This window comes from Procambarus clarkii, chromosome 71 (assembly GCF_040958095.1).
Source record: "Procambarus clarkii isolate CNS0578487 chromosome 71, FALCON_Pclarkii_2.0, whole genome shotgun sequence".
NCBI classification, from domain to species: domain Eukaryota; kingdom Metazoa; phylum Arthropoda; class Malacostraca; order Decapoda; family Cambaridae; genus Procambarus; species Procambarus clarkii.
This window is the reverse complement of record NC_091220.1, coordinates 17,593,347-17,619,761: the sequence shown is the minus strand read 5'-3', so window position 1 is coordinate 17,619,761 and position 26,415 is coordinate 17,593,347. Positions and strand designations below refer to the sequence as shown.

At 53.1% G+C, this 26,415-nt stretch overlaps 1 protein-coding gene across 1 annotated transcript in view; it reads left to right on the top strand.

The window, feature by feature from the left end:
• Positions 1–1,397: 1,397 nt before the first annotated feature.
• Positions 1,398–26,415, top strand: part of LOC123745476 (uncharacterized) — a 77,716-nt gene continuing 52,698 nt past the window's right edge. The window contains exons 1-12 of the mRNA XM_069312248.1: positions 1,398–8,244; positions 8,360–10,693; positions 15,958–16,149; positions 17,700–17,900; positions 18,421–18,711; positions 18,870–19,247; positions 19,360–20,139; positions 20,819–21,133; positions 21,492–21,833; positions 23,149–23,490; positions 24,265–24,397; positions 24,768–24,952. Of these exons, the coding sequence (XP_069168349.1) occupies positions 1,398–8,244; positions 8,360–10,693; positions 15,958–16,149; positions 17,700–17,900; positions 18,421–18,711; positions 18,870–19,247; positions 19,360–20,139; positions 20,819–21,133; positions 21,492–21,833; positions 23,149–23,490; positions 24,265–24,397; positions 24,768–24,952 (12,340 nt within the window). The remainder of the gene's footprint in view (positions 8,245–8,359; positions 10,694–15,957; positions 16,150–17,699; positions 17,901–18,420; positions 18,712–18,869; positions 19,248–19,359; positions 20,140–20,818; positions 21,134–21,491; positions 21,834–23,148; positions 23,491–24,264; positions 24,398–24,767; positions 24,953–26,415) is intronic.

The window sequence follows — 26,415 nt, the reverse complement described above, 5'->3', positions numbered from 1 at the left end:
CTCCTGTGCCCTTAGTCCTGCCTCCCCCTCCCTCCTGTGCCCTCAGCCCTGCCCCCACCCCCTCCTGTGCCCACCCCCTGCCCCGGACACTGCTGGACCACAAAAGACACATTACCAGCCGCATCACTAATAAATGCAACAGGTGTCCACTATGCTCCTCACCACCACAAAGTTGTCCTCATGCTTCATGACCTCCCTCATGGCCCCACATGACCTCCCTCATGGCCCCACATGACCTCCCTCATGGGCCCTCATGGCCCCACATGACCTCCCTCATGGCCCCTCATGGCTGGACTCTAAATCAATTCCATTTTGAAACCGGTTGCAACCCGTTCTCGCACTTATAGTCAATATCTTGCTTATGAATAAGTACCTATGTGACATACTAATTTATTGTGAATATTTGAGTTTACCTTGAAAAGTTGAATAGAAAACCACAACCTAACCTAACCTTCTTAGTATGTTAAGACATTACAATTAGTACTGAACCTATACCTATACTGATATTAAAGTTTTATAAAAATAATAAAACAAAACTAAAATATTTAAATAAATTGTAAAGTAACTCAGGATATTGTCAAATTTTGTATAAAATCTCTATTGTTTAATAAAAATGAGAGGAAAAGTTAGTGCCTTGGAAAAAAATATGGCTTGGAATGTCACATATGTACTTATTTATAAGCGAAATAGTGACTATAAGCAATAAGTCATATATGTGCTGTTTTGTGCGAGAGCGGGTTGCATTTTGAGGGGCTTTGTCCCCACGACTTAAACTGCTTGTTATGAGGACATTTTGTGTGTGGTGGAGGAGAGGTGTTTCATCAGAGGAGGTAGCTCCCTCCTGCAGCTGCTGTGGTGGCAGCATGCTCCTGCAGCTGCTGTGATGGCAGCATGCTCCTGCAGCTGCTGTGGTGGCAGCTGCTGTGGTGGCAGCATGCTCCTGCAGCTGCTGTGGTGGCAGCATGCTCCTGCAGCTGCTGTGATGGCAGCTGCTGTGGTGGCAGCATGCTCCTGCAGCTGCTGTGGTGGCAGCATGCTCCTGCAGCTGCTGTGGTGGCAGCATGCTCCTGCTGCTGCTGTGGTAGCAGCATGCTCCTGCAGCTGCTGTGGTGGCAGCATGCTCCTGCTGCTGCTGTGGTAGCAGCATGCTCCTGCAGCTGCTGTGGTGGCAGCATGCTCCTGCTGCTGCTGTGGTGGCAGCATGCTCCTGCAGCTGCTGTGGTGGCAGCATTCTCACACAGCTGCTGTGGTGGCAGCATGCTCCTGCAGCTGCTGTGGTGGCAGCATGCTCCTGCAGCTGCTGTGGTGGCAGCATGCTCCTGCAGCTGCTGTGGTGGCAGCATGCTCCTGCAGCTGCTGTGGTGGCAGCATGCTCCTGCAGCTGCTGTGGTGGCAGCATGCTCCTGCAGCTGCTGTGGTGGCAGCATGCTCCTGCAGCTGTTGTGGTGGCAGCATGCTCCTGCAGCTGCTGTGGTGGCAGCATTCTCACGCAGCTGCTGTGGTGGCAGCATGCTCCTGCAGCTGTTGTGGTGGCAGCATGCTCCTGCAGCTGCTGTGGTGGCAGCATTCTCACGCAGCTGCTGTGGTGGCAGCATTCTCACGCAGCTGCTCTTACATTTTTTCTTGCAGCATTAACCACAACCACCAACACCACCACATCCGGTACAGGCACCACCACACTAACCCAACTAGATGGTGAGACTCACATCACCACCGCGCCACCTACCGCACCACCCGCCACGCCACCCGCCACGCCACCCTCCACGCCCCCGCCCACGCCCCCACCCACGCCCCCGCCCTATGGCGAGACGGAGCCCTCCTACCCCCCATCTACTGTTGAAGACACAGAAGACACCGCCACTGTGAAGACCACTCCCCAGGCACACCAGGTAGACACCACCACCTCGCGGCCTGAAGACACCGCCACTGTGAAGACCACTCCCCAGGCACACCAGGTAGACACCACCACCTCGCGGCCTGAAGACACCGCCACTGTGAAGACCACTCCCCAGGCACACCAGGTAGACACCACCACCTCGCGGCCTGAAGACACCGCCACTGTGAAGACCACTCCCCAGGCACACCAGGTAGACACCACCACCTCGCGGCCTGAAGACACCGCCACTGTGAAGACCACTCCCCAGGCACACCAGGTAGACACCACCACCTCGCGGCCTGAAGACACCGCCACTGTGAAGACCACTCCCCAGGCACACCAGGTAGACACCACCACCTCGCGGCCTGAAGACACCGCCACTGTGAAGACCACTCCCCAGGCACACCAGGTAGACACCACCACCTCGCGGCCTGAAGACACCGCCACTGTGAAGACCACTCCCCAGGCACACCAGGTAGACACCACCACCTCGCGGCCTGAAGACACCGCCACTGTGAAGACCACTCCCCAGGCACACCAGGTAGACACCACCACCTCGCGGCCTGAAGACACCGCCACTGTGAAGACCACTCCCCAGGCACACCAGGTAGACACCACCACCTCGCGGCCTGAAGACACCGCCACTGTGAAGACCACTCCCCAGGCACACCAGGTAGACACCACCACCTCGCGGCCTGAAGACACCGCCACTGTGAAGACCACTCCCCAGGCACACCAGGTAGACACCACCACCTCGCGGCCTGAAGACACCGCCACTGTGAAGACCACTCCCCAGGCACACCAGGTAGACACCACCACCTTGCGGCCTGAAGACACCGCCACTGTGAAGACCACTCCCCAGGCACACCAGGTAGACACCACCACCTCGCGGCCTGAAGACACCGCCACTGTGAAGACCACTCCCCAGGCACACCAGGTAGACACCACCACCTCGCGGCCTGAAGACACCGCCACTGTGAAGACCACTCCTCAGGCACACCAGGTAGACACCACCACCTCGCGGCCTGAAGACACCGCCACTGTGAAGACCACTCCCCAGGCACACCAGGTAGACACCACCACCTCGCGGCCTGAAGACACCGCCACTGTGAAGACCACTCCCCAGGCACACCAGGTAGACACCACCACCCCGCGGCCTGAAGACACCGCCACTGTGAAGACCACTCCCCAGGCACACCAGGTAGACACCACCACCTCGCGGCCTGAAGACACCGCCACTGTGAAGACCACTCCCCAGGCACACCAGGTAGACACCACCACCTCGCGGCCTGAAGACACCGCCACTGTGAAGACCACTCCCCAGGCACACCAGGTAGACACCACCACCTCGCGGCCTGAAGACACCGCCACTGTGAAGACCACTCCCCAGGCACACCAGGTAGACACCACCACCTCGCGGCCTGAAGACACCGCCACTGTGAAGACCACTCCCCAGGCACACCAGGTAGACACCACCACCTCGCGGCCTGAAGACACCGCCACTGTGAAGACCACTCCCCAGGCACACCAGGTAGACACCACCACCTCGCGGCCTGAAGACACCGCCACTGTGAAGACCACTCCCCAGGCACACCAGGTAGACACCACCACCTCGCGGCCTGAAGACACCGCCACTGTGAAGACCACTCCCCAGGCACACCAGGTAGACACCACCACCTCGCGGCCTGAAGACACCGCCACTGTGAAGACCACTCCCCAGGCACACCAGGTAGACACCACCACCTCGCGGCCTAAAGACACCACCACTGTGAAGACCACTCCCCAGGCACACCAGGTAGACACCACCACCTCGCGGCCTAAAGACACCACCACGGCGGATGGCGCCACGACTCTTCCCGCGGGTGATGGAGGTCTTCCCACTCTCCCTACCATAAGAGAGAGTGTACCGACCTCTGCCCCTGTCGACGAAGCAGTGACGTCTGCTCCTCCAGGGGCAGTGCCAACCCTGCCGACGGTTGAAGGCGAGAGAGAGACACCAACTTCGATAAGCCCGGCGTCTGCGCCTCCAGAAGGAGTGCCAACTCTTCCGACGGTTGAAGGCGAGAGAGAGACGGCCACTTCGACACCTTACAGCAGCGTGCCAGACACGACACCACCGCAGGGGCTCGTGGTGCCAACCATACCTCCAGTGGACATGGAGATGGACTCGTCATTACTGACCACACCTGCAGGCACAGAGACTGGCAGGCCCATAGTGTTCCCCCCTGCCATCACCCTGCCCACACCTGCAGGCACAGAGACTGGCAGGCCCATAGTGTTCCCCCCTGCCATCACCCTGCCCACACCTGCAGGCACAGAGACTGGCAGGCCCATAGTGTTCCCCCCTGCCATCACCCTGCCCACACCTGCAGGCACAGAGACTGGCAGGCCCATAGTGTTCCCCCCTGCCATCACCCTGCCCACCCAGGTCACTGCCCACCCTGGCTACCTGCCCACCCACTACCCACTCATTCCAGGCTACGTGGAGCCCACCACCGCACCTCCACGCCCGCCCTACACTGGAACTCCAATTATATTTCCAACTTCAAATCAAACGGATTCTCCACTTCCATATAAGACTGACAGGCCACTGGTTCCTGCCACTGACAGGCCACTGGTTCCTACCACTGACAGACCACTGGTTCCTGCCACTGACAGGCCACTGGTTCCTACCACTGACAGACCACTGGTTCCTGCCACTGACAGGCCACTGGTTCCTGCCACTGACAGGCCACTGGTTCCTACCACTGACAGACCACTGGTTCCTACCACTGACGGACCACTGGTTCCTACCACTGACGGACCAATTAGTCCACACTATACTGCCACTGACAGACCAGTTAGTCCAGACTACACTGCCACTGACAGACCAGCTAGTCCACACTATACTGCCACTGACAGACCAGTTAGTCCAGACTATACTGCCACTGACAGACCAGTTAGTCCACACTATACTGCCACTGACAGGCCACTGGTTCCTGCCACTGACGGACCAATTAGTCCACACTATACTGCCACTGACAGACCAGTTAGTCCAGACTACACTGCCACTGACAGACCAGCTAGTCCACACTATACTGCCACTGACAGACCAGTTAGTCCAGACTATACTGCCACTGACAGACCAGTTAGTCCACACTATACTGCCACTGACAGACCAGATAGTCCACACTATACTGCCACTGACAGACCACTGGCTCCTGACACTGACAGACCAGTTAGTCCACACTATACTGCCACTGACAGACCAGATAGTCCAGACTATACTGCCACTGACAGACCAGTTAGTCCACACTATACTGCCACTGACAAACCAGATAGTCCTCACTATACTGCCACTGACAGACCAGTTAGTCCACACTATACTGCCACTGACAGACCAGTTAGTCCACACTATACTGCCACTGACAGACCAGTTAGTCCACACTATACTGCCACTGACAGACCAGATAGTCCACACTATACTGCCACTGACAGACCAGATAGTCCACACTATACTGCCACTGACAGACCAGATAGTCCACACTATACTGCCACTGACAGACCACTGGTTCCTGCCACTGACAGACCACTGGTTCCTGCAACTGACAGACCACTGGCTCCTGACACTGACAGACCAGTTAGTCCACACTATACTGCCACTGACAGACCAGATAGTCCACACTATACTGCCACTGACAGACCAGATAGTCCACACTATACTGCCACTGACAGACCAGATAGTCCACACTATACTGCCACTGACAGACCAGATAGTCCACACTATACTGCCACTGACAGACCACTGGTTCCTGCCACTGACAGACCAGATAGTCCACACTATACTGCCACTGACAGACCACTGGTTCCTGACACTGACAGACCAGTTAGTCCACACTATACTGCCACTGACAGACCAGATAGTCCAGACTATACTGCCACTGACAGACCAGTTAGTCCACACTATACTGCCACTGACAGACCAGATAGTCCACACTATACTGCCACTGACAGACCAGATAGTCCACACTATACTGCCACTGACAGACCACTGGTTCATTACACTGACAGACCAGTTAGTCCACACTATACTGCCACTGACAGACCAGATAGTCCAGACTATACTGCCACTGACAGACCAGTTAGTCCACACTATACTGCCACTGACAGACCAGATAGTCCACACTATACTGCCACTGACAGACCAGATAGTCCACACTATACTGCCACTGACAGACCAGATAGTCCACACTATACTGCCACTGACAGACCAGATAGTCCACACTATACTGCCACTGACAGACCAGATAGTCCACACTATACTGCCACTGACAGACCAGATAGTCCACACTATACTGCCACTGACAGACCAGATAGTCCAGACTATACTGCCACTGACAGACCAGTTAGTCCACACTATACTGCCACTGACAGACCAGATAGTCCACACTATACTGCCACTGACAGACCAGTTAGTCCACACTATACTGCCACTGACAGACCAGTTAGTCCACACTATACTGCCACTGACAGACCAGATAGTCCACACTATACTGCCACTGACAGACCAGTTAGTCCACACTATACTGCCACTGACAGACCAGTTAGTCCACACTATACTGCCACTGACAGACCAATTAGTCCACACTATACTGCCACTGACAGACCAGATAGTCCACACTATACTGCCACTGACAGACCAGATAGTCCACACTATACTGCCACTGACAGACCAGATAGTCCACACTATACTGCCACTGACAGACCACTGGTTCCTGCCACTGACAGACCAGATAGTCCAGACTATACTGCCACTGACAGACCAGTTAGTCCACACTATACTGCCACTGACAGACCACTGGTTCCTGCCACTGACAGACCACTGGCTCCTGACACTGACAGACCAGTTAGTCCACACTATACTGCCACTGACAGACCAGATAGTCCACACTATACTGCCACTGACAGACCAGATAGTCCACACTATACTGCCACTGACAGACCACTGGTTCCTGCCACTGACAGACCAGATAGTCCAGACTATACTGCCACTGACAGACCAGTTAGTCCACACTATACTGCCACTGACAGACCACTGGTTCCTGCCACTGACAGACCACTGGCTCCTGACACTGACAGACCAGTTAGTCCACACTATACTGCCACTGACAGACCAGATAGTCCACACTATACTGCCACTGACAGACCAGATAGTCCACACTATACTGCCACTGACAGACCACTGGTTCCTGCCACTGACAGACCAGATAGTCCACACTATACTGCCACTGACAGACCACTGGTTCCTGCCACTGACAGACCAGATAGTCCACACTATACTGCCACTGACAGACCAGATAGTCCACACTATACTGCTACTGACAGACCAGATAGTCCACACTATACTGCCACTGACAGACCAGATAGTCCACACTATACTGCCACTGACAGACCAGATAGTCCACACTATACTGCCACTGACAGACCAGATAGTCCACACTATACTGCCACTGACAGACCAGATAGTCCACACTATACTGCCACTGACAGACCAGCTAGTCCACACTATACTGCCACTGACAGACCAGCTAGTCCACACTATACTGCCACTGACAGACCAATTAGTCCACACTATACTGCCACTGACAGACCAGCTAGTCCACACTATACTGCCACTGACAGACCAGATAGTCCACACTATACTGCCACTGACAGACCAGATAGTCCACACTATACTGCCACTGACAGACCAGATAGTCCACACTATACTGCCACTGACAGACCAATTAGTCCACACTATACTGCCACTGACAGACCAGATAGTCCAGACTATACTGCCACTGACAGACCAGATAGTCCACACTATACTGCCACTGACAGACCAGATAGTCCACACTATACTGCCACTGACAGACCACTGGTTCCTGCCACTGACAGACCAGATAGTCCACACTATACTGCCACTGACAGACCAGATAGTCCACACTATACTGCCACTGACAGACCAGATAGTCCACACTATACTGCCACTGACAGACCAGATAGTCCACACTATACTGCCACTGACAGACCAGATAGTCCACACTATACTGCCACTGACAGACCAGATAGTCCACACTATACTGCCACTGACAGACCACTGGTTCCTGCCACTGACAGACCAGATAGTCCACACTATACTGCCACTGACAGACCAGATAGTCCACACTATACTGCCACTGACAGACCAGATAGTCCACACTATACTGCCACTGACAGACCACTGGTTCCTGCCACTGACAGACCAGATAGTCCACACTATACTGCCACTGACAGACCAGATAGTCCACACTATACTGCCACTGACAGACCAGATAGTCCACACTATACTGCCACTGACAGACCAGATAGTCCACACTATACTGCCACTGACAGACCACTGGTTCCTGCCACTGACAGACCAGATAGTCCACACTATACTGCCACTGACAGACCAGATAGTCCACACTATACTGCCACTGACAGACCAGATTAGTCCACACTATACTGCCACTGACAGACCAGATAGTCCACACTATACTGCCACTGACAGACCAGATAGTCCACACTATACTGCCACTGACAGACCAGATAGTCCACACTATACTGCCACTGACAGACCAGATAGTCCACACTATACTGCCACTGACAGACCAGTTAGTCCACACTATACTGCCACTGACAGACCAGATAGTCCACACTATACTGCCACTGACAGACCAGATAGTCCACACTATACTGCCACTGACAGACCAATTAGTCCACACTATACTGCCACTGACAGACCAGATAGTCCAGACTATACTGCCACTGACAGACCAGATAGTCCACACTATACTGCCACTGACAGACCAGATAGTCCACACTATACTGCCACTGACAGACCAGATAGTCCACACTATACTGCCACTGACAGACCAATTAGTCCACACTATACTGCCACTGACAGACCAGATAGTCCAGACTATACTGCCACTGACAGACCAGATAGTCCACACTATACTGCCACTGACAGACCAGATAGTCCACACTATACTGCCCCTGACAGACCAGATAGTCCACACTATACTGCCACTGACAGACCACTGGTTCCTGCCACTGACAGACCAGATAGTCCACACTATACTGCCACTGACAGACCAGATAGTCCACACTATACTGCCACTGACAGACCAGATAGTCCACACTATACTGCCACTGACAGACCAGATAGTCCACACTATACTGCCACTGACAGACCAGATAGTCCACACTATACTGCCACTGACAGACCAGATAGTCCACACTATACTGCCACTGACAGACCAGATAGTCCACACTATACTGCCACTGACAGACCAGATAGTCCACACTATACTGCCACTGACAGACCACTGGTTCCTGCCACTGACAGACCAGATAGTCCACACTATACTGCCACTGACAGACCAGATAGTCCACACAATACTGCCTCTGACAGACCAGATAGTCCACACTATACTGCCACTGACAGACCAGATAGTCCACACTATACTGCCACTGACAGACCACTGGTTCCTGCCACTGACAGACCAGATAGTCCACACTATACTGCCACTGACAGACCAGATAGTCCACACTATACTGCCACTGACAGACCAGATAGTCCACACTATACTGCCACTGACAGACCAGATAGTCCAGACTATACTGCCACTGACAGACCACTGGTTCCTGCCACTGACAGACCAGATAGTCCACACTATACTGCCACTGACAGACCAGATAGTCCACACTATACTGCCACTGACAGACCAGATAGTCCACACTATACTGCCACTGACAGACCACTGGTTCCTGCCACTGACAGACCAGATAGTCCACACTATACTGCCACTGACAGACCAGATAGTCCACACTATACTGCCACTGACAGACCAGATAGTCCACACTATACTGCCACTGACAGACCAGATAGTCCACACTATACTGCCACTGACAGACCAGATAGTCCACACTATACTGCCACTGACAGACCACTGGTTCCTGCCACTGACAGACCAGATAGTCCACACTATACTGCCACTGACAGACCAGATAGTCCACACTATACTGCCACTGACAGACCAGATAGTCCACACTATACTGCCACTGACAGACCAGATAGTCCACACTATACTGCCACTGACAGACCAGATAGTCCACACTATACTGCCACTGACAGACCAGATAGTCCACACTATACTGCCACTGACAGACCAGTGGGGCCTGCCGAGAGCACCAGCGAAGGCACCACAGTGCCTGAGAAGAGTACTAGTGAGGCAGGAGTGCCCACGGCGCCTGAGCTGGTGACCATAGTGAGTGAGGAGGAGCCTGGCACTACACCTGCTCTACCCCACGCCTCGCCCACTCCCTCGCCACACCTGCCCCCGCCCACCGCCTCACCAGGAGAAGTCACGCCCACGGCTCTCGTCACCACAACAGGAGCACCGCAGCCCGATAGTGAGACTGTCACTTTCCCGCCCTTCCTAGACACCTTCCCGCCCTTCCAAGATACCTCCCCGCCCTTCCCCGACACCTCCCCGCCCCTTCTCGACACCACCACAGCCTACCCCAGCCAGGCCCGCGCGTGCAGCGGGTCTGAGGAGTGCGGGGATGAGGAGGTGTGCGTGGAGGGCGTGTGCGTGGCTGGGTGCGTGGCGGCACGGGTGCGGAAGGAACACCGTGTGTGCCACCCGCCACCACCGCCCCGTGTGCAGCTGTGCGCCAGGCTACAGCGGTCACCCGCACATCAACTGCCTGCTCATACTAGGTACTTGGCCGGGCCTCGGCCCCGCCCAGCTGTTCATGCGTCGACGCATCGTCTGTCATCTCCTTGTTTCTCTCAGACTTAATCTCGTGTATTTTCAGTTTCTCTGTATATTTTTTCCCCGCAGTTTCCCGTGTTTGTCTTCGACTGTGTATGTGAGTGTTTGTGTGTTTGTGTAATGCGCTTACACAGTGCGCCTTGTATTTCAGGTCTCTCCTGCTTGTTCCCCTCCTACAGTCATTGTGAAGTGTATACAACACAACGTTCTTCTCATGTTCTTTGTAGATGATTGTATTTCACACACCTGTTCCCTCAGCACACCTGTAATGCGACTTCTTGTCCGGGTGGAGCAGTGTTGCTGCCCCCATTATGTGTACCTGTGTACTCACTCTCTCGCCCCCCACCCCACCCCCCAGAGGTCGTGCCCACCCCACGCCCGCCCACGCCCACCCCACGGCCGCCCACGCCCACCGCTGAGTGCCAGAGTGACGGGCAGTGTGGGCCCACGGCGCGGTGTACCGCTGGCAGATGTGTGGACCCGTGTGTTGTGGGGTCTGGCTGTGGTCTCAACGCTCACTGTACCGTCACGGGGCACCGTGCCCACTGTTGGTGCCCCCAGGGGTACCACGGTGACCCCCTCCACATGTGTCACAAAGGTACTCCCCCCCCCCCCTCCACCAGTGTCACAAAGGTACTCCCCCACCCACCCACCACCTGTGTCCCAAAGGTACTCCCCCACCTCCTGTGTCACAGAGCTTCTACTCCACCTGTGTCACAAAGGTACTCCCCCCACCCACCACCTGTGTCACAAAGGTACTCCCCCCACACCACCTGTGTCACAAAGGTACTCCCCCCACCCACCAGTGTCACAAAAAGTACTCCCTACCACCACCTGTGTCACAAAGGTACTCCCCCACCCACCACATGTCACAAAGGTACTCCCCCACCTCCACCACCTGTGTCACAAAGGTACTCCCCCACCACCTGTGTCACAAAGGTACTCCCCACCACCTGTGTCACAAAGGTACTCCCCACCACCTGTGTCACAAAGGTACTCCCCCACCCACCACCAGTGTCACAAAGGTACTACCCCACCCACCACCTGTGTCACAAGGTACTCCCCTACCACCACCTGTGTCACAAAGGTACTCCCCCACCCACTACCTGTGTCACAAAGGTACTCCCCCCACCACCTGTGTCACAATGGTACTCCCCCCACCCACCACATGTCACAAAGGTACTCCCCCACCCACCACCTATGTCACAAAGGTACTCCCCCCCCCTCCAATACCCGTCCAACACTTCCTTCATCACTATATTTCAGTGTATTACCTGTGCGTGTGTGCATGTGCATGCGTGTGTCCATGCGTGCTTGCGTATGTGTGCATGTGTAGATGTATCCATGTAGTAAATATTACCCACTGACATCTCTGTACCAAACCTTCCTCCAAATAGACAGTACGTTTTAATACTAAATGTAATAAGTGCATTCCTGACTGTCTGCATAGTACATAAATACACTAAATTGTGCTGTTACATTTACCTCCCCATATATTCTCCTCATTTTCTGTTACTACACAAAATTTTTAGGTTGAAGTTTTCGTGTTCAATTCTATATACACAAGTTTTATATATAAAGAAGTTCTTTCTCAGTTTTATTAAACAATAGAGATTTTCTACAAAATTTGAAAATATCCCGAGTTACTTTATAATTTATTGAAAGACTATAGTTTTGTTTTATTGGTTTTATAAAATTGTAATATCAATATAGCTATAGGTTAAGTATTAATTGTAATTAAGAAACAATAAATGCTATTTACATGCTTATCCTCCTACACTAAGAAGGTTAGGTTAGGTCGTGGTTTTCTATACAGCTTTTCAGGTAAACTCTAATATTTACACTATTTTGGTACGATGCTGGCGAGTAAGTGTATTTATGTACTATTCTGATAGTCAGGATTGTACTTATTTATTACGTTTAGTATTAAAACGTTCTGTCTATTCGCAGGATGGATTGTACACCAACTGAACGTGCTTGGGGTGCTCCTCTCATGGTGGGTGTCCCCCTCTCATGGTGGGTGACCCCTCTCATGGTGGGTGTCCCCCTCTCATGGTGGGTGACCCCTCTCATGGTGGGTGACCCTCCCATGGTGGGTGACCCCTCCCATGGTGGGTGACCCCTCTCATGGTGGGTGTCCCCTCTCATGGTGGGTGACCCTCCCATGGTGGGTGACCCTCCCATGGTGGGTGACCCCTCCCTCTCCCCCTGCTTGTAGCACAGTTCCTCAGTATTATTACCCCCCCCCTTGTCTCAGTAATGATCTTTGTCATCCAATATTTAGTGCGTTTATGGTGGTCTAACTCCGTGACTGTGTGTGTGTGTGTGTGTGTGTGTGTGTGTGTGTGTGTGTGTGTGTGTGTGTGTGTGTGTGTGTGTGTGTGTGTGTCATGTACCAGACTACTGAAGCAGCAGTAATATAAATATGCCTGTTTTTGTATCCTCTTGACAACCTGACCTACACCTGCACCACCTCCAGTGTACCTGACCTACACCTGCACCACCTCCAGTGTACCTGACCTACACCTGCACCACCTCCAGTGTGCCTGACTTACACCTGCAGGACCACCACCAGTGACGCACCACACAACCTGACCTACACCTGCAGGACCACCACCAGTGACACACCACACACAACCTGACCTACACCTGCACCACCACAGTGACACACACCACACAACCTGACCTACACCTGCACCACCACCAGTGTACCTGACCTACACCTGCAGGACCACCACCACAGTGACACACACCACACAACCTGACCTACACCTGCACCACCTCCAGTGTACCTGACCTACACCTGCACCACCTCCAGTGTACCTGACCTACACCTGCACCACCTCCAGTGTGCCTGACCTACACCTGCAGGACCACCACCACAGTGACACACACCACACAACCTGACCTACACCTGCACCACCACCAGTGTACCTGACCTACACCTGCAGGACCACCACCAGTGTACCTGGACCTACACCTGCAGGACCACCACCACAGTGACACCACACAACCTGACCTACACCTGCACCACTACCAGTGTACCTGACCTACACCTGCACCACCACCAGTGACACACCACACACAACCTGACCTACACTGACCGTGAAAGGGGCGCGCATGATAGCAAGAGAGGTGTCAGTGTAGCATGATAGTGTAGAGGTGTGCGAGGTGTGTGTGGTGTGTGTAGCGACAACTGACCTCCTGCCTCTCCTGACCTTAGCACCAACCCCGGCTCCCGGCTGCGCCTCCGACCCGGCCTGCCCTGACCACCAGGTTTGCTATAACCGGGTGTGTCGCGACCCGTGTCACCTGGCCAACCCCTGCGCCGCCCTGGCCACCTGCCACACACAGGGGCACCGCCCCCTCTGTACCTGCAAGCCGGGGTACTCAGGAGACCCGTATATACTGTGCGGCCTAGACAATATCATCAGTAAGATTACTGCTTCCCTCTTGTTGGTCTGTCAAGTTGCCTCTCACTGTGTCGCTCTGACACACTCTACACTATCCTCCTTCCTCATGATATGTACTTCTGTATGTAATGTGATATATATGGTAGCTGTCTCTTACATGATATACACCTCGTGTCCCTGTGAGGCGACCCCTACATCCCCCCCCACTAACCTCGACCCCCACCAGCTGGCGGCTGCCGGAGTGACGGTGACTGCCTCTCTACACAAGCTTGTATTAACGCGGAGTGTCGCTACCCGTGTGAAGACGACCCGTGTGGCGGTAACGCGGAGTGTGTCAACACTGAGCACACTGCTCAGTGCAGGTGTCGCAACGGGTTCCAGGGTGATCCTCTCAAGGGATGCTCCCCCGGTAAGTCCTCACATGTGCCCCCTCCTCTCCCTCTACTGTATCACCCCACCTCTATCTTCTACCACCACCACCACCCCCCACCTCCATCACCACCTCCTCTACCACCTCCACAACGTCCACCACCCCCCTCCACAACCCCCACCTTCACAACCATCACTACCACGTCCACCACCCCCACCTCCACAATCACCACCACCACCACGTCCACCACCATTACCACCACAACCACCCCCACCTTCCCCACCACCACCACCACCTTCCCCACCACCACCACCACCACCACCACCACCACCTCCCAACCACCACCACCACCTCTCCCACCACCACCACCACCACCACCACCACCACCTCACTACAGCTATCTCTGCTCTACCACCTCTAACCTGTATGTGAGTTTTGTCTTGTATTAGTTATTAATATGTATAGATAAGAGTGCACCATTAATGTGTAATGCCAGCAAGGTGCCAAGCACACTGTAACTCAGCCTACAGAGCAAGTATTAATATGTCACAATATTTACCACTACCATAGATGATGTCACTAGTTTACAATCACATATGATTAACAAGTTGTTGCTGTTACTGATGATAGAGGGAGTTAATAAGGATATAGTCGGTGCAGTGTTCCTCTCTCTTAATTAGACTGACGTACTAACATGTGCCTCTTCACCTGACTGACCGCCTCATTGACTGACAGTTGGCTGCCTTACATCTGACGACTGTGCGCTGAGCGAGGAATGCTACAGTGGTCAGTGCGTGAACCCTTGTCGGGGTGCCAACAACCCGTGCCCTGCCACAGCCACCTGTCGCCCCCTGCTCCACGCAGCCACCTGCCTCTGTCCCGCAGGCACCACTGGAGTACCTCTCCAGGGCTGCTCCACGCTCCCCACATGTGGCTATAACTCCGACTGCCCGCCGGACAAAGCATGCATGGATCGTGTGTGTGGTGACCCGTGTGCTGGGGCCCCCTGCCCACAGGGGGCCCTCTGCCGGGTCCACCAACACCGCCCCGTCTGCCTGTGTCCCCCAGGCCACACCGGAGACCCAAATGTCGGCTGCGTCAGGAGCAGCTGCGAGGGCGACACTGAGTGTCCCCGGGGCAGTGTCTGCCGTGGCGGCAAGTGCGTGGACCCCTGCCAGGACTGTGGACGTGGGGCGCTCTGCCAGGCAGAGGCTGCCACGACCATGTGCCGTTGTTCTGTTGGGTTCACAGGAAACCCACGAATTGCTTGTGACCCAAGTAAGACCCAACACTCTTGCTCTCTCTGTTGCATGCTGCTCATACTCATGAAGATAGTAGATAGATGAACTTGTTGTCTCTGTCATTCATCACCCCGGTAGTGTAGCTGGGGCGTGCCAGCTGCCCCTTGTTCCTTCCTGACTCATCACCCCCTGACTCATCACCCATGCCACCCCTGACTCTGACACACCCCTTCAGTACCCGGCTTCTGCTTGACCGACATCGAGTGCCACGTGAGGGAGGCGTGCGTGTCCGGGGAGTGCCGTGACCCCTGCACCACAGTGCCTCCCCCCTGCGGCCTGAGTGCCCGCTGCCGTGTCATCAACCACCGCTCCATCTGCCAGTGCCCGGACGGGTACGAGGGTGACCCTCGTGACCTGTGTACCCCAGGTAACCCTCAGCGCTAAGACGTCTCTCTCTCACTCCGTCCTCCTGGGGCATGCCCGCTCTCACCCTCATGCATGGACCCTGACTGACCTCCCTCGTGTGAGTGGCCTCATGCATGGACCCTGACTGACCTCCTTGGTGTGAGTGGCCTCATGCATGACCCCCTGACTGACCTCCCTGGTGTGAGGTACCTCATGCATGACCCCCTGACTGACCTCCCTGGTGTGAGTGGCCCTCATAGACGGTGCCTCACACACTTCTCATAACCATACTGTTCTCACCTCATGCATGGACCCTGACTGACCTCCCTGGTGTGAGTGTCCTCATGCATGACCCCTGACTGACCTCCCTGGTGTGAGGTACCTCATGCATGACCCCTGACTGACCTCCCTGGTGTGAGTGGCCCTCATAGACGGTGCCTCACACACTTCTCATAACCTTACTGTTCTCACCTCATGCATGACCCCTTGACTGACCTCCCTGGTGTGAGTGGCCCTCATAGACGGTGCCTCACACACACTTCTCATAACCTTGATGCTAACAACCCCGACACTGCATGACTCTCCCCTCACAACTACTGCCTCAGCACTGTATGGTGATTCAGCTCACAAAACTAATTTATTCACTTACTCTCACATTATTTCCTAACTAACTTCACACATCTGTAACATATTCTAAAGCTCAGTAAGGGCAAATATAAGCAGTGTTGGTATGAGTTGTGATGAGTCAGTCACAGCTTGGTGAGGGAGACTCATCTCATGCACCAGGCTGTCTCATGAGTCACACCTCATACTCACCAGGCTTCCCTCAGTGAGTCATGCTCCAACACTTCCTCAGTGAGTCATGCTCCAACACTCCCTCAGTCATGCTCCAACACTCCCTCAGCGAGTCATGCTCCAACACTCCCTCAGCGAGTCATGCTCCAACACTCCCTCAGCGAGTCATGCTCCAACACTCCCTCAGCGAGTCATGCTCCAACACTCCCTCAGCGAGTCATGCTCCAACACTCCCTCAGCGAGTCATGCTCCAACACTCCCTCAGCGAGTCATGCTCCAACACTCCCTCAGCGAGTCATGCTCCAACACTCCCTCAGCGAGTCATGCTCCAACACTCCCTCAGCGAGTCATGCTCCAACACTCCCTCAGTGAGTCATGCTCCAACACTCCCTCAGTGAGTCATGCTCCAACACTCCCTCAGTGAGTCATGCTCCAACACTCCCTCAGTGAGTCATGCTCCAACACTCCCTCAGTGAGTCATGCTCCAACACTACCCTAGGGGCTCATGCTCCCACATGCGGTGTCGCCTTACATCACCAGACTTCAGTATCTGTCTACTATTGTCTTCAGCCGCTCATGACTTTCCCGCCGAAAAATGTTTCTTTGCGAAGGAGAGAGGACAGAGGAGGTGCAGCTTTCTGCTCTCCTCCCGCCGCCCGTCGTCACTAAGCTCGCCTCGACCTCCGGTCCAAACGAATGCCTGTCAACAGATGATGTCATTTTCTAATAATTTGGCTCTGATTTGAACTTTGTTTTATTGTTTCTTCCACTACACAGTGAGCACCGTAGCACCCGGCTGCCAGTACAACCAAGACTGTCCCTCCAACAAGGCTTGTGACCGCCTCAGTCGCAAGTGTATTGACCCGTGCCTGGAGGGGGCGTGTGCCCCCAGTGCCACTTGCCAAGCCGTCGCCCACAAGGCGGAGTGCCGGTGCCCACCTGGCTACAGTGGCAACCCCAGCATCGAGTGTTCCATACGTGAGTCCTTATAACACAAACGCTCATCTCATTGTGTAGAGAAACACAAAATTTTGAGTAGACTTTATTCAAAATGGAGTTTTACAGGCAAGGGCTTTGTCAAACTTAGAATTTATAAAGCCTTGGCAGGGAAAACCTCATCTTTATTGATTTGTAGTTTCTTGTTGGTGTTTCTCTAAATTGTTGCTCGGTTTAACCAATTATTCTCATTTAAAGTTATTTATTGTTTATCTTTTGACACATGTCTAAATGTTGATTCCTTTCGCATAGCATGGGTTAAATACATGACTCGCTTCCTGAGTCACGGCCACGACCAACTTCAGGAGTCACAGACAACACTTCTGGATACTGCATAAATCCAAATAAATGTGTACACTTTTGAATCCGTAGATCAAAGACGAAGACGTGATAGTGACCGTCATACCCCCAAGTGGCTTTTCCGTTTGGTCACATGTTACTCAGCTGCATCAATTACAGGAGAAACTAAGTGATATTGATGGCGTGTTTGTGCTCTTCACAGTTGTGGGTTGCCGAGACAACAGCGAGTGCCCGCCCACTCAGGCCTGCATCAACAACCAGTGCCAAGATCCATGTCGCTGCGGCCGCAATGCCATCTGTGAGGTGGCCAGTCACCGAGCTACCTGTCGCTGTCCCTCTGGCTACCTTGGGGACCCTCTAAGGAGCTGCCAGGTGCCTATCAATCCCTGTGATACTGACCCTTGTGGTGAAGGAGCTCTCTGTGAGCTGGACGACGGCAACCCCATCTGTCTGTGTCCCAGAGGCACCACTGGCAACCCCTTCGAGAAGTGCAGTGAGTTTTAGTTCCTCCAATCCTTTGTCTCCACTGTTATAATAATTAAACCATTTAATATATTTTGGATTCAGATGCTCAGCTACATTGACAAGCTGAAGAAAAAATACATCTCTGCCTTTTATATTTTCTTGTCTTATAAGTGTATAACCCGACAGTTCCCGAGGGCGATGACTGTGAGCCTAACCAGTGCGGACCTAACTCCGGATGTCGGATAGTGAGCGGTGTTCCCGTCTGCTTCTGCCTTCCGGAATTTGTGGGTAACCCGCCCAGTGAGCCGTGCAGTCCCCCAGCTAACCCCTGCCAGCCCTCCCCCTGTGGACCCAACACCGACTGCAACGTGGTGAATGGCTTCCATCGGTGTACGTGTCGCCCAGGTTACGTCGGCAAACCCAACACTATCCGAGGATGTGAACCTCCCATCAATCCGTGCGTGCCCTCCCCATGTGGCACTGGAGCTCTCTGTGACTCCAACAGGAGCCCCTACTGTTTCTGCCGTCCTGGACTCATTGGCGATCCATTCACCGGTTGCAGAGGTCAGACACTAAGTTAATACATTTCTGTTAATGTTTGTTCTTACTTGTTTGAATATTTTTCCTTGGATGCTGTGGATGATGACATTAATATAACAATCCATTCTCCCACTAGCGCCACCTCCCTCATGTGGTCCCGGCATCTGTGGGACGAATGCTGAGTGCTACACCCGTGGAGAAAATCTTCTGTGTAGGTGTCTAGAGGGCTATGATGGTGACCCACAGCTGCATTGTCAGTCAAAGCCTGGCAACCCCTGTGAGCGCAACCCTTGTGGCCCCAACGCCCAGTGCTCCATCGGAGCCAACAACTACCCAGTGTGCTCTTGCTCCCCGGGCTTCTTTGGGGAGGCTGATTCTGAAACTGGCTGCAAACCTGAATGTACCGTAAACGACGACTGCAGTCACGACCTGGCTTGTGTCAACACTCGCTGTATCGATCCTTGCCCTAGTGCCTGTGGTATTAACTCGCTCTGTGAAGTCAACTCTCACCGTCCGGTGTGCTTCTGTCCTTCTGGGTTCAAAGGTAACCCTTACACACGCTGCGAAGTAGTTACCGAGCCTCTCCCACCAAAGGATGTGGTCACGCCGAAACCACCAGTGACCCCGTGTGTGCCCTCTCCATGTGGTCTCAACAGCGAGTGCCGTGTGGAGGGCACTCAGCCCATCTGCTCTTGCATTGGCGATTACATTGGCGACCCTAAAGTCCACTGTCAACCTGAATGCGTTAGTAATGCTGACTGCGACGACGACAAGTCGTGCATTGATCAAAAGTGTGGTGATCCATGCCCCGGGCTGTGTGGTACCAATGCCCTCTGTGACGTAGTCCACCACAACCCCATCTGCTATTGTCCCAGCCAACTCACTGGCGACCCCTTCAGACTCTGTGTTACGAAACGTAAGTGTGGAATCTCAGTGTAAGGATAGGGGGGGGGGGGGGTGGTCAAATTATAATGTTGCTACATGAGTTAATCTTGCATATTTATTTTATATGTCCAGCTTGATACAAACACATTCCGGTCCCTAAACAGTCTTCTACCCATGAACATAATATAGATATAAATGCTCACTATTTACCTTCAAGCACAATGGTGTAAGTGCCAAGTCCTAGAATGGTAAGATGTGTGAATACCAGTAGCCAGGGCCAGGATTTACCAGGCAGTTACGCATCTATTTACGAACCTGTACATCATTTCTCAATCTTTAGCGACTTTATTTATATTTATTAAACAATTTACGACCATCAAAACTTCCCAATCAAATGTTATTGTTATTATAAAACAGCCTCCTAATGTTTCGAAGTTTATAACTGTTTAATTGGTGTAAACAAAGCTGCGGCCAAAGATTGAGACAAGATGTACAAGTTGGTAAGTAGATGTGTAACTGCTTGATGATTCCAGGTAGTAACTTTCAGTACAGGAGAGTCTCAGTAAACTGATGAAGTAGCTACACATTGTTTTCATTACGTCAGTAAGCTGTAACATAATATCAGGATATAGCCTGAGCGCTGTAACAACACATATGCAGGACTGAGGAGTGACATAGTATTCACATAATACTATTTTTATCTGTTACAGCATTGCCACCAACTCCTAAAGTGTCACCGTGTGAGCCCAATCCATGCGGGCCGAACTCTGAGTGCCGGCCCACACCTGACAACACCCAGCATGTGTGTTCCTGCCTCCCAGGGTTTTTCGGCTCTCCTTGTCGACCAGAGTGTACCATTAACTCTGACTGCGCCATGAGTCAGGCTTGCTTCAATTTAAAGTGCGTTGACCCGTGCCAAGGGTCATGTGGCATCGGTGCTCTGTGTAGCGTGGTGGCCCACAACCCAATCTGTAGGTGTCCGGATGGACTCACCGGAGACCCCTTCAGCCAGTGCTTCGAGAAGGGTAAAGCCTCTCCACTTAATTATTCTCAATCATACTCCTAGTCCTTCTTACTATCATACTTCTCATAGTCCTTCTTACAATCATACTTCTCATAGTCCTTCTTACTCTCATACTTCTCATAGTCCTCATTATCTCTCCTCTTCATCCTTCTATTTAGCTGTTGTTTACCTCGTCCTCTCCCTGTCTCGCTTTTATGCTCCGGCTGCTCCTGTTTAACCCCCATGTTCCATGTCTTGAATAACTTTCACAATTATTTGTTATATAAAATAATTTAAATTTTGGAGTATGAATACTGATACTTTTCAAATGAATTTCTATGTTTAGCTATGTATATTGATGCTGAGTATATATGGTTTAGTGCCTGCAGAGCCACAGCCCCCTGCACCCCCACCAGTAGCACTGTGCACACCTTCTTGTGGTGCCAATGCCCAGTGTCAAGTTTTGGATGGTGTGGGATCTTGCGTGTGTCTCAGTGGATTCTACGGTCAGCCTGAGCTAGGGTGCACGCCTGAGTGTGTGATCAACGCCCACTGCGTGAGCACTCGAGCATGCCTCAACCAGCGCTGTGTTGACCCGTGTGACGGTTCCTGCGGCGTGGATGCTGCCTGCAAGGTGCTCAACCACAACCCCATCTGCGCCTGCCCTGATGGCTACAGCGGTGACCCCTTCACCTTGTGCCACCCAACCCCTGTCACACCTGGTAAGTCTCCCTTGACCTTACTCCTAAACTTATCACAGCACTTAGCTTATCAATACAGATCATGTTCGTTTATATTTATAATTTTATAATGGTTTTGTACTCATGTTACACTGCAAACTGTTGCCTCCATTGGTGCAGCCCCGCCTGTCCCGATCCCCTGCCAGCCCAACCCCTGTGGGGAGAATGCTCGATGCACCCCCATGGCCACCACAACACTCTGCACCTGCCTCCCAGGCTACAGAGGTAACCCATACACGCAGTGTCGCCCGGACTGTGTTGTGAGCAGTGACTGTCCTTTGACCCTGGCGTGCATTAGCCAGAAATGCCGTGACCCTTGTCCGGGTACATGTGGTCACGACGCCCTGTGCTCTGTCATCAGCCACAGCCCCGTGTGTGTGTGCCCGGAAGGCTACACGGGTGACCCCTTCACTGCCTGCCAACTGCAACCCATCACTCGTAAGACTCCTCACCGCGTTCCTTCTCGGCCTCTAGCCCTTCTCGCCACCCTCCCTAACTTGCCTCACCATACTTTGCCCTTAGCCTCTGGCTATGTATTTATCTATTGTCTCATATGATTTAATGTTAGTGTTATATTTCTTTGGGTGTGAGTGAGTGTAGGGTGTGGTGGAACCCACCCTAGGAGTGGCGAGACTGGTCAAGGCTCTCTAATGGTTGACTTCTACTCGTGTGCTAATGGCTCTCACATTTGCATGTATTGTATACAGTAATTCAAGTAATATGTGGGATGTCTTCGGAATGTGTCACGTCCGAAGTGTAACTCTCGCACTATGTCATCTAGACACCAGGTCTCATTTTGTCTTCTTTTCTTCCTCCCTTCCACACTCGTAAAGCCTTGCCACCCCACGCCGTGACCAGACCATGCGTGCCAGACCCCTGCGGCCCTAACACAGAGTGCCGTGCTCAAGGGGACGTCGCAGTGTGCGAATGCCTCCCGGGACCTTCGGCAATCCCAATACGCAGTCAGGATGCAAGTATGAATGCGTGACCAATGCAGAGTGCCCAATGACAGAAGCATGCGACAACCGACGGTGCCGTGACCCGTGTGCTGGCACCTGTGGCCTGCAGGCTCTCTGCGACGTCGTGGCACACAACCCCATGTGCCATTGCCCACCTGGCTACACAGGAGACCCGTTCTACAGATGTACCCTCAGTAAGGCTCCTGCTCAGCTTAATAATGGTTTACCCTTCCTCTAATCTTGAGTTAGTGAACATTATCTTTATATATGTGTGTGTAATATAGCGTCGGAGGTTAAGCTTGTTGGAGTGTGGCTGATGACCTCTGTTACTCTCTTAGGCCTAATTGAAGTTCCACCTGAAGTAGAGCTTCCGACGGACATAGATGCATGCGCTGGGTCTCCATGCGGGCAATACGCACAGTGCACCACTCTCGACCACCGCATCACCTGCTCCTGTACCCCGGGCTACTTTGGCAACCCATACACAGGCTGTCGACCCGAATGTACCGTCAACTCTGACTGTGCCCTGAGCCGGGCCTGTGTCAACCAGGTGTGTGCGGACCCTTGCCCCGGCTCCTGTGGCCTCAACGCTGACTGCCAGGTGGTCAGGCACTGGCCTAACTGCTACTGCCACCCGGGCTACGAGGGCGACCCCTACACCCGCTGCCGCCCTCAACAACGTAAGCACTATAACTTCTTCTTGTGGTGGCTCCACTCCCACTTGGGTCCTGGGCCTTCGCTCGCCTCCTACTCACACAACGCACAGGCAAAATACATTCGACAACCACGGACCATTTGATTAACCTCGGACCCTTTTATCAACCTCAGATCATTTTAATAACCACGGATCATTCTAGCACGCACAGACCCTTTTATGATCAATCTTGGACCATTTTACTTATCACGGACCATTTTTACAACCACGGACCATTTTAACAGCCACGGACCATTTTTACAGCCACGTACCATTTTTACAGCCACGGACCATTTTAACAGCCACGGACCATTTTAACAGCCACGGACCATTTTAACAGCCACGGACCATTTTTACAACCACGGACCATTTTAACAGCCACGGACCATTTTAATCAAGGACTATTTTAACAGCCACAGACCATTTTAACAGCCACGGACCATTTTTACAACCACGGACCATTTTAACAACCATGGACCATTTTAACAACCACGGACCATTTTAACAACCATGGACCATTTTTACAACCACGGACAATTTTAACAGCCATGGACCATTTTTACAACCACGGACAATTTTAATCAAGGACTATTTTAACAGCCACGGACCATTTTAACAGCCACGGACCATTTTTACAACCACGGACCATTTTAATCAAGGACCATTTTAACAACCATGGAGCCATGATTACCTTTGCATAATGGGTAATAATAATGTGTGTTGCCACGTCACTCACTGGTCTCCTCCTTTCCCCCCTCAGCGCATGTGCCGGCCCCGTCAGAGGTGCCGCCGCCCTGCCAGCCCTCGCCGTGTGGTGCCAACGCCCAGTGTGAGGAGAAAGACTCCCTCCCCGTCTGCACCTGTCTCCCGGGCTACTTCGGCAGGCCTCCTGCGTGAGTACCCTCTCCACACAACACCACCACACACTCCAAACCACACCGTTTCTCTTGCCTTTGCTGGGACTACGACTCCCAAGCGTTATCCACTCAGCTGCGAGACTGCACTCCATATGTGGTCTGTGGGTGTAAATTTGCCTGATATACACACACACACACACAGATCACACTAACGTGATGCATCAAATGAACAAATCCACAAGGGCCGTGACGAGGATTCGAACCTGCGTCCGGGAGCATCCCAGACACTGCCTTAATCGACTGAGCTACGACAGGGTTAAAAAAACTGGATTTGTTACCTGATATATTTTGCCTTGTAGCAACTTCACTCACACTCGAACACAACTAACAAGGCCGTGTATTGCAGGTGTCGTCCTCAGTGTGTGATCAACTCAGAGTGCCCACAGAACCTGGCCTGCTTCAGGCAAAAGTGTGTGGACCCGTGCCCAGGAGTGTGTGGGGTTGCTGCCCAGTGTGAAGTCGTCAACCACAACCCCATCTGCTACTGCCCCAAACACCTCACCGGTGACCCCTTCGTCAGTTGTGTTGAAGGTCAGTGCACTCCCACTTTTGTTAACGAATCTTGGCCTCAACTTAACACTTCCTTTATTATTTCTCTGTCAAGTTGTTCCCACTAACATCTTCGCCGCCCTTTTCTCAATCAACTCATGTCTGTATTGGAGTCCATTTTGAGCATCTTCAAGTCTCTGTCAATCACAGGTAAGTTGTGAGTGTGTGTCATGTAATCCGTGGTGAGTGTGTGTGTGTGTGTGTGTGTGTGTGTGTGTGTGTGTGTGTGTGTGTGTGTGTGTGTGTGTGTGTGTGTGTGTGTGTGTGTGTGTGTGTGTGCGCGTGCGTGCGTGCGTGCGTGCGTGCGTGCCAGCCATGAGCCAGAATGATGACTGGGAACTAAGAGATCAGCGTCTCCTCCACAGTGGCACAGCTCCCCCCGCCAGTGTCCAGCCCGTGTTGGCCCAGCCCGTGTGGGGTGCACGCCCTGTGTCGGAGTGAAGGGCGGCGTGCAGTGTGCACCTGCCCTTCCCCGCTACTCGGTGACCCTTACGTGAGGTGCACCCCAGAGTGCTACACCGACAACGCGTGCACCAACGACCTGGCATGCATGAAACAGAGGTGCGTGGACCCGTGTCCCGGCAGGTGTGGGCTTCTGGCCACCTGTAGCGTCTTCAACCACCGCCCCGTGTGCTCGTGCCCCGAGACCTTTACTGGCGACCCGTACTCTTCCTGTCACCCTGCTCCTGCCCCATGTGAGCATGCCTGCATGTCACTGCATGATCTTACCTTCATCCTACATAATTAAATGCATGTTTTATATTTCCCTTTCATTTTCTTAACATGCTATAGTTGTATACAAACAGTATAGCTCTTGGTGAACTTTTAACTATCCTGTCCTTGGCATGACTCTTACTGTAATCTCCTGCTTAGTGGCAGACAAATCCCCGTGTGGGCATGGAAACCCCTGTGGGGACAACGCCGAGTGCCGGGTGGTGGTAGGCACTGCCATCTGCACCTGCCGGCCTGGCCTTCAGGGAGACCCACTCAGCGGCTGCTACCCAGAATGCGTTACCAACAGTGACTGCCACTATGACAGCAGCTGTCGCAAGCATAAGTGCGTGGACCCGTGCCCGGGCACCTGTGCTGACGACGCCCTGTGTGAGGTGGTACAGCACCAGCCACGTTGTTCGTGCCCACCAGGCCTGCAGGGAGACCCGTACTCCCAGTGCTTCCTGCCCCGTGAGTCTCCTCTTCCCCCTCTCTCTCTCTCTCATGCATTTTATCTTGCCTCTGTAGAATTATCTGTATATATTTGTCATGTATTCTGTGGTAGTTTAAGTATATGGGTGCATGATGTTTCATGTGTGGTGTAGCTGCCGGTGCCGTGGCGGTCTCTCCGTGCTCTCCGTCTCCCTGTCTGCCCTGGGAGGTGTGCACCAGCCAGGGGCAGGCCGCACTCTGCCTAGAGTGTATCGTCAACAGTGACTGCGCTGCGCACCTGG